General features: G+C 64.0%; 1 protein-coding gene across 2 annotated transcripts; it reads right to left on the reverse strand.

The window, feature by feature from the left end:
- Positions 1 to 994: 994 nt before the first annotated feature.
- TFAP4 (transcription factor AP-4) lies at positions 995 to 8,996 on the reverse strand. 2 transcript variants are annotated; one of them, XM_014892146.2, is made up of 7 exons: positions 8,823 to 8,996; positions 5,159 to 5,324; positions 4,676 to 4,774; positions 3,993 to 4,163; positions 3,654 to 3,791; positions 2,502 to 2,660; positions 995 to 2,395 (listed from the first exon to the last, which is right to left on the reverse strand). In XM_014892146.2, exons 1-7 carry the CDS (start codon positions 8,909 to 8,911, stop codon positions 2,201 to 2,203), a joined length of 1,017 nt encoding a protein of 338 aa, XP_014747632.1. In that variant the 5' UTR covers positions 8,912 to 8,996; the 3' UTR covers positions 995 to 2,200. The 2 variants fall into 2 exon arrangements, with proteins under 2 accessions (XP_014747632.1, XP_088030717.1); XM_088174591.1 differs by lacking the exon at positions 8,823 to 8,996 and having other exon boundaries at positions 5,159 to 5,563.
- Positions 8,997 to 13,649: the final 4,653 nt, after the last annotated feature.

Raw genomic sequence — 13,649 nt, forward strand, 5'->3', positions numbered from 1 at the left:
GGAGAGGGAGAGCTGAGCATCACCACTCTGCAGTGTCCTCATCTGTCCCCAAAGGTGGATGGATGTCCCCAAGCATCACATCCTGGGCTGATCTGATGTCTCCTGCAGCCACCACAAGTAACCAACTCCAGGCAATGCCAAAGGAAACAGGCCATGCTCCTGCCACCTTGATGGGGATGTCCCCACTGGCACGACACTGGCAGCGTGGCACAGGACACAATGTCACCAGCACCTGGCACTCTTGCTTGTACAGAACAGCTGCCAGAGCTGTCCCCTAAGCTTGGTCATGGCAGAGTGACCCCTGGGCTCTGTGAGTGCAGGAGCCATTCTGGGGGGGCTGTGACCCAGCTTTTTCTCCGGGAAGGGGGCAAACAACAGTTCCCCAAGAGTGGGAGCAGGGGGAGACCCTGAACCCAAGATGGGGGGGTGGGAGGGGGGCAATGGTGTGGAGCAGGGGCAGGGGCTGATGGATCAGAGCACGCAGGAGCCACCCCTTGGCTGGACACCACAGATGGCCATGGAGTGGAGGGCACTGGGAGGGACCCACAGCCATGGGAGGATGTGGAGAGATGGGTGGTCCATGGGAAAAGAGAGGTGCCACCCTCAAAAAAAACATGGAGAGAGATGAGTGCCCCCACTCCTGGGGAAGGGAGACACAAAGTCTGACTGCAGTCCCCCCCTCAGCTATGTGGCCTCATTAAAACCAGCCCAGATGTCCCCCCACCTCCATCTCAGCACTGAGCTGAGCCCTGATGTGCTCATCACATGTGGGCAGCACTGGCAGGGCTGAGCCTTTAAACACAGCCTGGCTGCTCAGCAGGACCCACACCAGAGCCAGGACCAGGGCCAGGACCAGCATTCTCTGCCTTTGCCTCCTGCCATGATTCCCAGTGCAGGCAGCATCCCTACCCTCCCCACAAGCCCCCAGAGGGACCAGTGTCCATCAAAGTGGGATCCATCCCTGTCCCCACAAATGTTAATGCCGGCACAGAGCTTCTAAAAAACCAAGTACAAACTTTATTTTGTTTCTTTACAAAGGCACGAGCCTCTTTTTTTTTTTTCAACTTTCTTAACAAAATAGAATAGCTTCTCAATCAACACAAAGACCTGAAAATTGTAAAAAAAAAAAAAAAAAATACAAAAAAACCCGAAACAAAACAAAAACAAACAAACAAAAAAAAAAAATGAACGAAAAAAAAAAAACCAAACCAAAAACCCAAAACAAAAAAAAAAAAAAGGGGAAAGGAACCGAGAAACAGCTGCAGCTGGGGGGAACCTACTGAATACCACCAAGGCTCTACACACGACTGGCCTAAAACCCTACAGCTGGGTGGGAGGCAGCAGGGCGAGGGGGGGACGCACAAAACAGGGACCCCCCACCCGCCCCAACAGACCCAAGCGACACAAATCACAAAATAGAAAAGCTCTTCAGAGCTGACGGACCCCACAAACCAGGTTAAGTGCTTAAAGGAGGGATGGGAACGAGGTGGCGGGACAGGGATGGGCACGAGGACAGGGATGGGGTATAAAAATCAGCCCCCAACCTGCCATCCCTGTGCCAAGGTGGGTGTTGGAAATGCCAGGGAGGGGTGGTACATGCCAGACCTCCCACCGTGCTCCAATGGCATCATCCCAGGATTATTTTACTCTCCAAGGGGGTTTTCCCTGCCCCATGTGGGGTGCAGGAGCCATGGTGGTACCCCAAAGTCAGGGATCCCTGTCCTGCCTTTGCTGCCATGCCATTTGGCATCTCCCCCCGCTTAAAAACGAACATTTAATTAAAAGAAAAAAAAAAAAAAAACCACAAGAGAAGGAAAAAACGAAATTAAGATCCCAACCAAAGGCCCTGTCCCACGGGAACACCATCAGGAACAGCGAGGCTGCTGCCAGCTTGGCAGGATTCCCTGTGGGTAGGTGGGTGGGGGGTAATAAACCAGGGTGGGGGGCTGTGACCCCCATCCTAAATGCCCCCCACCATGCCCCGAGCCCCCAGGCCTCCCTGTGGCCACCCCCAAGCCCCTGCCCCCCGGGAGCTGCAGGGTGACCTTTGCCTGCCTCTAACGCTCTGCTTTACAGTATTGGAAAAAGGTCATAAAAGAGACCCAAATCGCGATGTATTTTTTAAAAATTTCAGCATATTCTCTGACGTTACCCCCCCCCCCCGCCCTGGCGTCCCTCCCCAGCTGCTGGCCAGGGGGTGTCAGGGCAGCTCCCCGTCCCCCGAGGGCTCCTCTTTGCTCTGGTCCATGGAGTCACTGTCGTTGCCCTCGGTGTCAGAGGCGGTGTCGGAGGCGGAGGGCTCGGGGCAGGCGCGCGCTGGCGTGACGATGACGGCGCGTCTCTGCTCCTCTTCCTGCAGCTGCTTCTCTTGTGTCCCCTCGATGTGCTGGATCGCCTGCCCAGGGCACACACTGCCCGTCAGGACATCCCCTCTGACCCACCGGGGGGTTAGGGACCCCCCCGAGACCCCACTGCCAATCCCCCGCTGCTCCCCAGCTCACCTGAACGATGGTGTCCAGGTTTTGCCGGGACGTGGAGACCGTGTTGATGACCGAGGATGGGCCCATGGTGACCACGGTGACATGATGGGAGGGAGGCGGCGCTGGAACGATCACGGTGGGGTGGTGGGTGGGCGCTGGGGGAGCATGTGATGGCAGGAGCTGGGGACAGAAGGGAAACCCCCGGTGAGCAGGGACCGAGGCACGGCGGCGTGGGGAGAACATCGCGCTTGTTCACCGAGCCCAAGCTCTGTAAAAGCTGAAGCATCACTCGGCTGCTCCAGTTCTCCATCCCAGTGGATGCCAGCTGAAAGCTGCTGCCACCTCGGCTTTGCAGAGCGGAACATGAAGGATTTCCCATATCCCAAAGGACAGTGATTTGGGCTTTGAAGCCAGGACAGGCAAGTGCCAGCCCCTGTGTGGCCAAGAATTCCCCCACCCCTCAGAGATGCTCGTTCGAGCAGCGGATGGGAAGATCCGCCCTAGCAGGAGGCTACGGAGAGTTCACCTAAAAATAGGCTGAACTTCCCCGGGAGGCGGCCGGCAGGGACCCTGCAGAGACACGGCTCTGCAGAAGCCCAAGGAGCGGGGAAGAAGCTGCTGTTCCTCCCTTTGAAGCTCCTGGAGTGGTGTGGCCCCGGGCTGGGCTTGAGGGCGACAGCGCACAGGGACCTGTGCTGGCACAGCGCTCACCTCCTCCCTGCACCACTGGCAAATCCAGCAGTCTCGAGGGAAAGGCTAAAAGTTCCTATCCCCACAGCCTGCCAGCTTGACGCTGCCATTTCTCAGCCTGCTGGGTGGCAGGGAGTGATTTGGAGATCCCTGAAATGCAGTGGGAGTCACCCAGAGAAAGGTGAAACCCCTGAGATGAAACCCTCTCTGGCAGCAAGTGACCTCCCCTGCACAAACCCTCCTGTGCCAGGGAAGGGAGTCACTTGGTAGTCACCATGGGTGGTCCCATCCAGTCCCTCTCTAAAACACAGGGTGCCCACAAGCACAGCCCCAAGCACTGGGGGGGGGGCTTTGGGCCCCCCCTTTCTCAAATCACTAAGAGCGAGAGCTTTGCTGGGACATCAGTGCCCACAGGAGGTGCCAAGTCCATCACTGAACCAAGCCCTGCGTTTCAGTACCTGGGGGTGCCTGGGGTGCGCTCACCTGGGTTCGGATCTGCTGCTCACGCTCGAGCTTCTCCTGGTGCAGCAACCTCACCTGTTCCTGCTGCTGCTGGAGCTGCACCTGCTGAGCAATCACCTTCAGCTTCTCGGGGTACATGTGGGCCTCCAGGGAGCGAACCTGCAGGCCAGGGAACCCCAACATCAGTGTGGGGTCCGACATGGCCCTGCTGAACCCCAGCTGTCCCCTCAGCCAGAAACTCCCGGATGAGCATGGAGAAGGGGTGTCCAGAGCAGGTGTTCAGTGACCCCACAGCACTGCTGGCATCCCTGGGGTTCACTGGGGACATGGCAGAGGCTGCAAGAGGGCACCTGGCCTCACCTGCTCCTCCAGCATCATGCGGACCGAGCGCTCCTTGTCGAGCTGCTGCCGGAGCTCGATCATTTCCCGACGCAGATCCTCGGCCTTCTCATCTTCCCAGATGTCCGGTGAGCCGATCCCCTCGTCTTTGTCCTCTGCCCGTCGCCGTTTCGGGGAGGAGCCACTGAATTCCTGCCATGGGAATGTGGTGTCAGGGACAGGGGGCTAGCACGGATACTCTCCCTGCCATCCGGACATCTGGGTGATGCCACTCCCCCACCACAGCTCCACGAAGGAAAGGATCTCCCTGGGGTTGTGTTTGATGCCTGGGGACAGATGGGCTCCTGCCTGTGTCCCACATCCTGGTCTTTGTCCCCACGGCCTTGTGCCAACTTGATTCTCACACTGACAGCCAGGGCAGTTCAACCAGGGCACCCCAGCACCAGAACTGCCACCAGGCCATCCTCGACACACCAAATGGGTGGAAATAATGTACAAAGGGACCCCAACCCTTCTCCCCCTGCCAGGTAAGAGATATCAGGATGAATGGGGCTCCCTGCCCTGCCAGGGGAATGGAAACATCTCCACTCTCTGGCTGAGCAGAGTAGAGGGTCCCACCCTGAGCCCAAGGAACTGCAAGCACATCCCCGCCCTGGCCAGCCAGGATTGTCCCATCCCCTCCTGTCCCATCCCTGGGGCACTACCTGGATGAACCGCTTGAGCTGGGTGTTCTGCTGCAGTAGCCGAGTCTTTTCCTGCTCCAGGGAGAAGATGTACTCGGCCGTCTGCTGGAGGATGGCTGCCTGTGGGGGAGCCAGGAGGGGCATGCTGAGCCAGGAGAGCCTGGTGTCCCCCCAGGCCTCCTCCTGGTGTCTCCTCCCAGAGACTGCTTCACCCCAGGTTCCCCCTGGGATTTCCACCATGGTGAAACCCTCCAATTCACCCACCTCGGGAAGCCAAGCCTCATCACCCCACTGCCCTCCTCACCCAGGAACCTGTCACCCTGCTCCTGGGGCACTGGGTCACACACTCCCAGCCCACTCCAGGACACCGGGCTGGGGATGCACACCTGCTCCTGCTGGGAAACCTCTCCAGGAGAGAGCTCCATCACTGAATTAACACCCAAATACCCTCAACTCCATTTTCAGCCCCTCCACGTGCAGTACCAGCGTGTGCATCCTGCTCACCTTGCTGAGCTTCTCCCCATCCGTGTGTGGGATGAGGGTTTTCAGGGACTGGAAGCCAGCATTGATGCTCTGCATCCGCCGTCTCTCGTTGCTGTTGGCGATTTCCCTGCGTATCCGCCGCTCCTGGTCCCGCTGGGTCTCCGGAGTCAACGGGATGTTGGCCAAGCTGTGAGAGAAACCCAGGGTTAGGGAGGAGGGGGCCAGCTCATTGCATCCCCCTTGATTTGCAATGACGGTTCCAAGCCACCAAAGGGATGGGTAACAGGAGGGGACCATGGCTGCGCTGCTGGGAATCACCGAAGCAGGTGGGCGGGTTTCTGCAGCCCTGCGTCCAAAGCTTTGGGGATGCACTGGCCAAACAGTGGCCCTGCTGCAGCCCCACCGGGCTCAGACACACTGCCCAGTGCCAAGCCTGGGCGAGGGGAGCCGGGGACCCCCAGGTGGGCGAGGGAGGCTGCGGGCTGGCCGGCTGTGTCCCCCCGGGGCCAGCCCGCGTGTGTGGCCCCGGGAAGGCGGCTCCCTCCCTCCCGCCCCGCTGATGGCTTCCAGATGACAGCTCCCAGCAGAGAAGCCCCCGTCCCACCCCAAGCCGCAGCTCCTGCCTGCTTCCTGCCGCTGCCTCCTCGCCCCCCACGCCCTTGCCCCGCAGATGGGCCAGGAAATGCCTCCTGGAGCCGGCGATGATGCCGGCATGGAGGGCGAGGGCTCCGGGCAGCCAACACCCGCAGATCCAGAGCACCAGACCTGAGCAAAGCTCGCTGCCGTGGAGTCCAGCTTCATCCGCACCCCGCTTCTTCCCCGAGGAAAGCAGGGCAGAGGTTTTGGATCACACGGTGCCAACTCTCCCCAGAGCGCAGGCACCCAGCACCCGCTGGCGCCGGGGATGCTGCGAGGCACCAGAGACTAAACACAGGAGCTGGGCGGCCGGCGGGAGGCGAGATAAGACGGGCTCCAGCCACCCGGGCAGGTGCCCGGCGGCTCCAGGACGGGGACATGGGAACATTCCACCCAAAGCGCTGCCAAAGCCAGGCTGGGAAGCACAGCCCAGCATCCTGCCCTCACTGCCCTCCTGGTGAGGCCATGGAGGAACCACGGAGGTTTGGGAGAGCAGGGATCTAAAGGATACGTGCAGCACCACCGTGTGCCCAGGCAGTGACCAGAGACTCTCAGGCCACTCAGGGTTGCCTGGTGCAACTGGGGAATGCACCACAACTCGTCCAAGATGCACAGGGATGGGGAAAGACCCAGCTCATCCCAGAGGGATGGGAAAGGATCCTCGCCCAGCCTAAGAAGGGGTTGGATTCCAGCTCTGTCCAAGGGCACGGGGAAGGATCCCAGCTGTGCCCAGCAAGACAGAGAAGAATCACAGCTCATCCCAAGCAGATAGGGAAGGATCCCAGATTACCCTAGAGGGATGGAGAAGGATACCAGCTCATCCTAGAGGTATAGGATAGGATCCCAGCCCATCCCAAGGGGATGAGGAAGGACCGCAGCTCAGCCCAGAGGGGCCAGGAAGACATTTGTCCCCAGTCTCTGGGGCAATATCCCAGCACAAGCTGATGCTGGGTGCCAAGCACCCACTGCACTGGCTCCCTCACATGCAGTCCTGGGGGTGTGGAGCTGGGATGGGTGCCCAGGGGTCTGCCCCTCTCCCTTGGAGCAGCTTCTGCCACATGGACCAAGAGCTGTTTGCAGCAGGATTGTGGCACAGGGCTCCCATCTGGTGGTGGCTGTCACCCATCTCCCTCCTCCTGAAACCAGCCCCAAACTTGTCCCCTAAACACACTAAACCCTGCAGGTCTGGGAGACATCGTCCCTCTTGGGGTAAGGAGGTGGCTGGAGCACTGCTCCAGGATGTTGGACCACCAGACACTTAAGGGGAATGGGATGGAGAGGCCCAGGACTGGGCAGCGCGGAAGTGGTTTCTTAAATACTGGGAAAGGAGGAAGAGCCTGCTTCCTCACCGGCAGACCTCCTGCAACCTGCCCCAGCTGCTCTTCCTGGGAAGAGACCTGAGAAGTGACAGCGAAATACAGAAAGGGCAAAAATCCATGGATTCAAACATCCAGCATGGCCAGGGATGGGGCAACACAGAAGCAGGGGCAGCAGGTGGCACCCGCTGGAGCCCCTGGGGTGTCTCCAGCCTGGTGCTGTGAGGTTTGTGTCAGGCAAGCAGAATTTGGTCCTTCCCACGCTGGGGAGGACACTTCTCTCACCTGGACGCAGAGGAAAACAAACCCATGTAGGTGTTGGAACCAGGCACAAGGCTCACGGCAGATACCCTGCTGTGCACTCGTGTCCAACACTGATCACAATCTGTGCTGTGGGCTGTGCTGGCACGGCCATGTGGGCAGGGTGTCCCCAAGCTCCTTGAGGTCACAAGTAGGGTATTCCCCAGCTTGCAGGCAGGGCATCCCCAAGTTCACAGGCAGGGTATCTCCATCCTTCCATGAAGGGCACTTCTAAGCTTACAGGGTCAGGGCGTACCTGAGTGTACAAGCAGGGTGTCCCCAGCACCCCCAGTTCACAGGCAGGCTGTCCCTCAGCACCCTGAGCTTGCAGACTGGGTGTCCCTGAGCTCCTTGAGGTCACAAGCAGGGCAGCTCCCAGCACCCTGAGCTGCACGCAGCGTGTCATCCAGCAGCCTGAGCTCCGGGCAGGGTGTCCCAGAGCCCGGGGCAGAGGGAAGGCTGCTCCCCCCAGAGCCCGGGGCAGAGGGAAGGCTGCTCGCCGAGGCCTGCTCCGTGCCGGGATTAGCGTGGGGCCGCGCAGCCCCAGTCCCCGGGCGGGACGGGCGCATTCCCGTGCCCATGCAGGCAGCCCCCGAGCCACGGGCCCGCGGCGACCAACGCTGGGACCCCAGCGAAGCCGCCCCCCCGCCCTGGGTCGCTGCCCCACGGCTGCACCTCCGGGGGGGGGCTCAGGTGCGGCCACTCCCCGGGATCGCCGCACGGATCCCCTCCCCTCCGTGGGGCAGGGGCAGCACCCCGAGGGGCCGGGCCCCCAACACGTGCCGTGGGGCCCGGGCTGCCCCACAGCCCCGCGGGGCCCGGCGGTTCGGGCCGCCCCACGGCGGACTCGGGCTCGCAGGGGCTCGGCGCTGCCGGGGGCGGGAGCTGAAGGCCCGGGGAGGTTATGGCGGGGGGGGGGGGGGGGGCTCAGGGCCGCCCCGCGTGGCCCCGGGGCCTGCGCCCCCACCCCCCGCCCGCCGGCCCCCGCCGAGCCCCGCGGGCGCAGCCCCCGGCCCCGACCGCGCCCCCGCCCGCCGGGGCTCCCCGCGTGTCCGCGGGCTTTGTGCCGCCGCTCCCGCACTACATGTCCCGGCAGCCCCGGCCGCGACCCGCCTCCTCCGGGCGGCTGCAGAGTCACGGCCAGGCCCGGCGGTAAACACACACCCCCGCGCCCCCCGGACCCCCGCGCCCCGCGCCCCCCGCCCCGAGCGCGCCCCGCCGCCGCCCCGGGGCCGGCCGGGGGTGGGGGCGCGGCGCTCCCCGCCCGGGCCACGCGCGGCCGCCGGTCCCATGTGCGCGGCCGGGACCACGTGCGGGCGGTGGGGCCGCGGCGGCCGCGCCGCTGCCCCCCGTTCTCCGCTCCCCCCTTCCCCGCCATCCCCCCCCAGGCCTCCCGAGACCCCCGAGCCCGGGATCTCCCGGCGCCCCCCCACCTGCAGAGCCCGCCGATGACCTCCTTCTCGGATTTCCTGAAGTGCTGCAGGGCCGGCACCTTGGGGGCTGGCACCATGAAGTACTCCATAACGGGGGCGGGGGGCCCGGTTCAGCCCAGCCCGGCTCGTCCCGGCCCGGTTCAGCCCCTCCCGGCCCGGCTCCGGCCTCTGCCCGCGGCCCAAGGCGGGAAACAGCTGGAGCGAGCGCGGCTCCCGCCCGCCGCCGCCGCCGCTCCCCCGCCCGCCCCCGCCCGCCCGGCGCCGCCCCCGCCCCGCACCGGCCCCGCGTAAACAAAGGCGGCGGGAGGGGCCGCAGCGCGGCCGGAGCGGCACCGGGACACGGCGGCGGAACGCGGCGGGACACGGCGGGGCGGGGGGCAACTGGAGCGGCCGGGACGGTACCGACCCGTGCTGGCACCGGCCCGTCACACCGCGTCGCCTCCTGACCTGCCTCCATCCTATTCTACTCTATTCTATGCTACTCTATCCTATCCCACTCTGTCTCATCCTGCCCTGTCCCTAACCCATCCCACCTCATACTATCCTGAGCTGTCCCCATGCCATTTCTATCCTATCCTACCCTGACCTGTCCCCATCGCATACCACCTCTTTCTATCCTGCCCTAGCTCCATCCCATCCTACCCTATCCTATCCTGTTTCATCCCCATCCTTACCTGTGTCCATTCCACCCTACATCATTCCATCCTGCCCGAGTTCCATCCCACCTTGACCTGTCATGTCCCTATCTCATCCTATCTCAACGTAATCTCTCCCCATCCCAGCCCATCTTGCCATAGCTCTGTCCTATCCTGCTCTATCCTATCCCATCCTCATCTGTCTTGTCTCTATCCCATCCTATCCTCATCCCATGTTGTCCTATGCCATCCTACCTTGACCTGTCTCCATCCTATCCCTATCACACCTTATCCTCACTCCATCCTAACTCATTGAATCCAATCCAGTCTAATCCAATCCTGTCCTATCTTATCTCATGCAATTCTATTACAGCCCATTCTGACCTGCCTCATCTCCATCCCATCCTATCCTATCTCATGTTTTCCTTACCTGTCTTGTTCTAATCCCAGTCTAATCCTATCCCATTCTGTCCAACCTCATCCCATCCCGTCCCGTCCTGTTCCCATTCTATCCTGCTTTATCCCCATACCACCTCATCTGCCCTACCCTATCCTACCCCATCCTACCCTATCCTGACCTGTCTTGCACCTATTCCGTCTTATTCCTTCCTATCTTGTCCCCATCCAATCCTCTCCTACATCCATCTTGTCCCACCCCATTCTACCCTATCCCCATCCTATCCCGCCTAATCCCCATCCTATCCTACCCCACCCCGGCCTATCCTAGTCCTGTCTCAGTCTGAACCCTTCCCATCCCTTTTTCTGGCTTCTGGGCGGCTCAGGAGGCTGGGGTGGAGGGGGGGGTCATAGCAGCCTTGTGTCTTGGCTCAGGGAGTTGGGGGTGATGGGGATCCCATTTCTGGCAGAGGCATCCTGAGGGCTGACCAGGGGTTCTGGAGGCTGATGAGGAACTTGGGAAGTTATGGTGGGCTGGGTGCTGGCAGGGGGCTTGAGGATCTGGTGGGGGGCTCTGGGGCTGATGGAGTGACTCTGAAAGCTGGCAGGGGACTTGAGGAACTGCTGGGAGGGTCTGGGGTCTGGCAGGGGGCTGAAGGGGGCTGGCAGAGACCTGGAGCTCACAGGAGGTGTGGGTGACTCACGTGGCCTGGCATGGGGGGGCTCCAGGTGGGGGTTCACAGTTTTGGGGGTGACAGGTTCATGTGGTTGGCAGGGGGGTTCTGGGAGATAGATGGGCTTAGGGGGGAAATGGGGGGGATGATAGGAGCTTTGAGGGACTGTGGAGGTGGCAGAAGGGTGTGGGGGCTGGCAGGGGGGCACAGGGCTGGCAGGGGCCATGGGGGGTTCATAGCGGGGCACAGAGCTGGAAGGGGGGGTCCGGAGGACTAGTAGGGGAGCACAGGGCTGGCAGGGGCCGTGGGGAGTTGGTAGGGAGGCACGGAGCTGGCAGGAGCCATGTGGTACCTGAGGGACCTACCTGTGGCAGGTGCCCTCCCCCCATAGCCCCCCCCAGCACTGCCTGCGTGGGTCCAGGGCCACTGGAGCGGGAACACCAGGGGGTCCTGGGGGTGGGCTGTCACCCTGGAGGGGCAGGACCCGGCTCTGCAGAGCAGGGTGGGCTCAGCCCTCCCCTCCCACAGCCCGGCCCCGCTGGGAGCTGCAGGACAGGTTCTGCCGGGTGTCCCCTGGGCCCCTGCCCGGCCCCCGCAGGGGCCCCTCCGCGGGGGCTGCGCGTCCCCCCACGGCACGGGGACCACCGCGTCCCCCTCCCTTTTATCGTGAGGCTGTTGGGGACACAACGGCTTCTCCCTCTCCCGCAGGAAATCCCTCGGGCAGGGTGGGATTTCGGTCACCCGCGTGGGACGGTGCTGCCCTCCCGTGTCTCCCCTGCTCGTGGCGGGGATATTGAGGACACAGCGGCCACCCCTCCCCAAAAAAAGCCTCAAACCACGGGTAGGATGTGGCTTCAGCCGGCTGTGTGGATCAGAACTGTACCTCCATTCGTGTCCCCTGTTCTGCTGCGGGGCTGTTGGGGACACAGCAGCTGTGTCCCCCCTCCCCAAAACCCCAAACCGCGGGTGGGATGAGGTTTCAACTGCCCGCGTGAGACAATTCTGCCCCTCACTCGCGTCCCACCTTTTGTGGGGCTGTTGGGGACACAGCAGCTCCCTCTCCACCCCGAAAGTCCGCATGGAACAGCGCTTCCTCCCCGTGTGTCCCTCCCTTTCGTAGGGAGGACGCCGCATCTCCCCCGCAAAAAAAACCCCGAAAACAAAACAACCACGGGTGTTTTTGGTGGGGTGTGACTTCAGCCATCCGCCAGGGACAGTGCTGTCCCCCACGCATGTGTCCTCCCTTTTACAGCGGCGCTGCTGGGGACACTGCAGCTTTCCTCCCCGCAAAAAAAAAAAAAGAAAACAACATAAAACCAAACAAAAAACGCGTGGGGCAATGTTGTGTCCCCCCCTCCCTGCCCCCCCATTCCGGGGGGCCCCTTGAGGACACCGCAGCGACATTCCGCCCCCAAAATAAAATCACGGGTGGGGTGTGCCCAGCCACCCGCGTGGGCCCCGGGGGAGGGACCCCCCCGGCGAGGCTGCAGCATCCGGGCCGGCCCCGCCACATCCTGCCGCCGGAAGGAGCCGCGGCCCCGGGACAACCCCCCCGCCGGTGACGTCATGCGGGGGCCCCCGCCAGGCGTGACGCCAGCCCCGCTCTGTGACGTCACGCGACGGGCGGGCGGCGCCGCTCCTGCGGGGAGGGGGATCCCCCCCAGCCCCCATTTCCCCGGTGTGACCCCCACCCTCCCCCCCGAGCCGCCTCGCTACGGGGTGGGGGCTCCGGTGGGTGCCGCCCCCCGCCCCGCCACGTCCCCGGGGGGGGACAGGGACATGCGGGGGGGACACGGACACGCGGGGGAAGGGGGTCTGCTCTGCCGCAGCGTCGGGGTGACCTTGTGCGGGGGGGTGGCGGGACTCCCCCGGCGGGTTTTCCCCCCCCCCCCCTGGGGCGGGGCTCGGTGCCCCCCGGTGCCCCCCGCGGGGGCGGGGAGGGGCCGCCCCCGCCCCCGCCCAGCGCCGCCCGCAGCCGGGGCCGGGCCGCTCGGTGCGGGGCGGCCATAAATCACGGCGGGCAGAGCCCCCGCCCCGCCGCCGCCCCCGGGACCGGGCAGGGGGGGCCCAGCCCCGCCGCCGCCACCCCCGCCCCCAGCCCCTGCGGATGTGGCGGAGCGGCCCGGCCGCCCCGCACCGGCCCCGGCACCGGCCCCGGGGGGCCCCGCTCCGCCGAGCCCCGCACCCCGCCCCGCTTCCCGCCCGGCGCTGAGCCCCCGCCGCAGGTACGATCGCGCTCCGGGCACCACGGAGGGGAGGAGGACGATGAGGAGGATGCTGCCACCGCCGGGGGGAGGGGGGACCTTCCGAGGAGCCCCTTCCTCGCCACCCTAGGGGGTGCGGGGGTCCCTTGGCACCTGCAGCCCCCCCGCCCAGGGAACGGGTCTGGGGGGACCTGGCCCCGAGGGAGATGAAGAGAGGGGGCTTCCCCACTGCCCGGTGGGTGCCAGGGGGGTGACCGTCACCCGCCGTCCCCCCGCACCCTGGGCGGGTGTCCTGACCTTGGCCGTGGGGCGGGGGCTGCGGCGGGGACGTGCTGGGTGGCACTGCCCGGTTGCGGCCACCTCCGGGGACACACCAGTGTCCTCATGGTGCGAGACGGGAGAAAGGGTAGCATTGGGTGGGGGGGTGCAGGGCGTCCCCATCCCGGTCCCACGCCGGCGGTGCCACCGCCCGCCAGCCCCGGTTCCCTTCGCGGGGGGCTCCCGATCCTCATCATGAGAAGTGACAGTCCCCACCATGGGGGTGACAATCCCACGGCCTCGGGGCCAAGTGGCCAAGCCTAGGCTGCGCCATTGCGGGGTGTTTTGGGGACTAGGACGGTGTGACCCCCTCCCTGAGGTGAGAGCAGTGGGGACCACAAATTGTCCCCGATGTCCCTAGGCACTGCTGCAGGCTCTCGTTCCCTGCCCAGCATGGAGAAACCCTGCAGCCAGTGGACACCTCCCCTTCCCCATGCCTTTGTCACCCTGCTGTCACCACCTCCCCCAGCCAGGGTCCCTTATGTGCCCCCATCCCCGCGATGCTGCCGCGCCCAGGGTGCTGATCCGCTGGCTGCTGGGGACCACCCCGCTGCTGTCCCCGCCTGCTCCAGCTGTGTCCCCAGACAGGGGTGGCAGGGG

Source organism: Sturnus vulgaris, chromosome 16 (genome assembly GCF_052056855.1).
Source record: "Sturnus vulgaris isolate bStuVul1 chromosome 16, bStuVul1.hap1, whole genome shotgun sequence".
NCBI lineage: Eukaryota > Metazoa > Chordata > Aves > Passeriformes > Sturnidae > Sturnus > Sturnus vulgaris.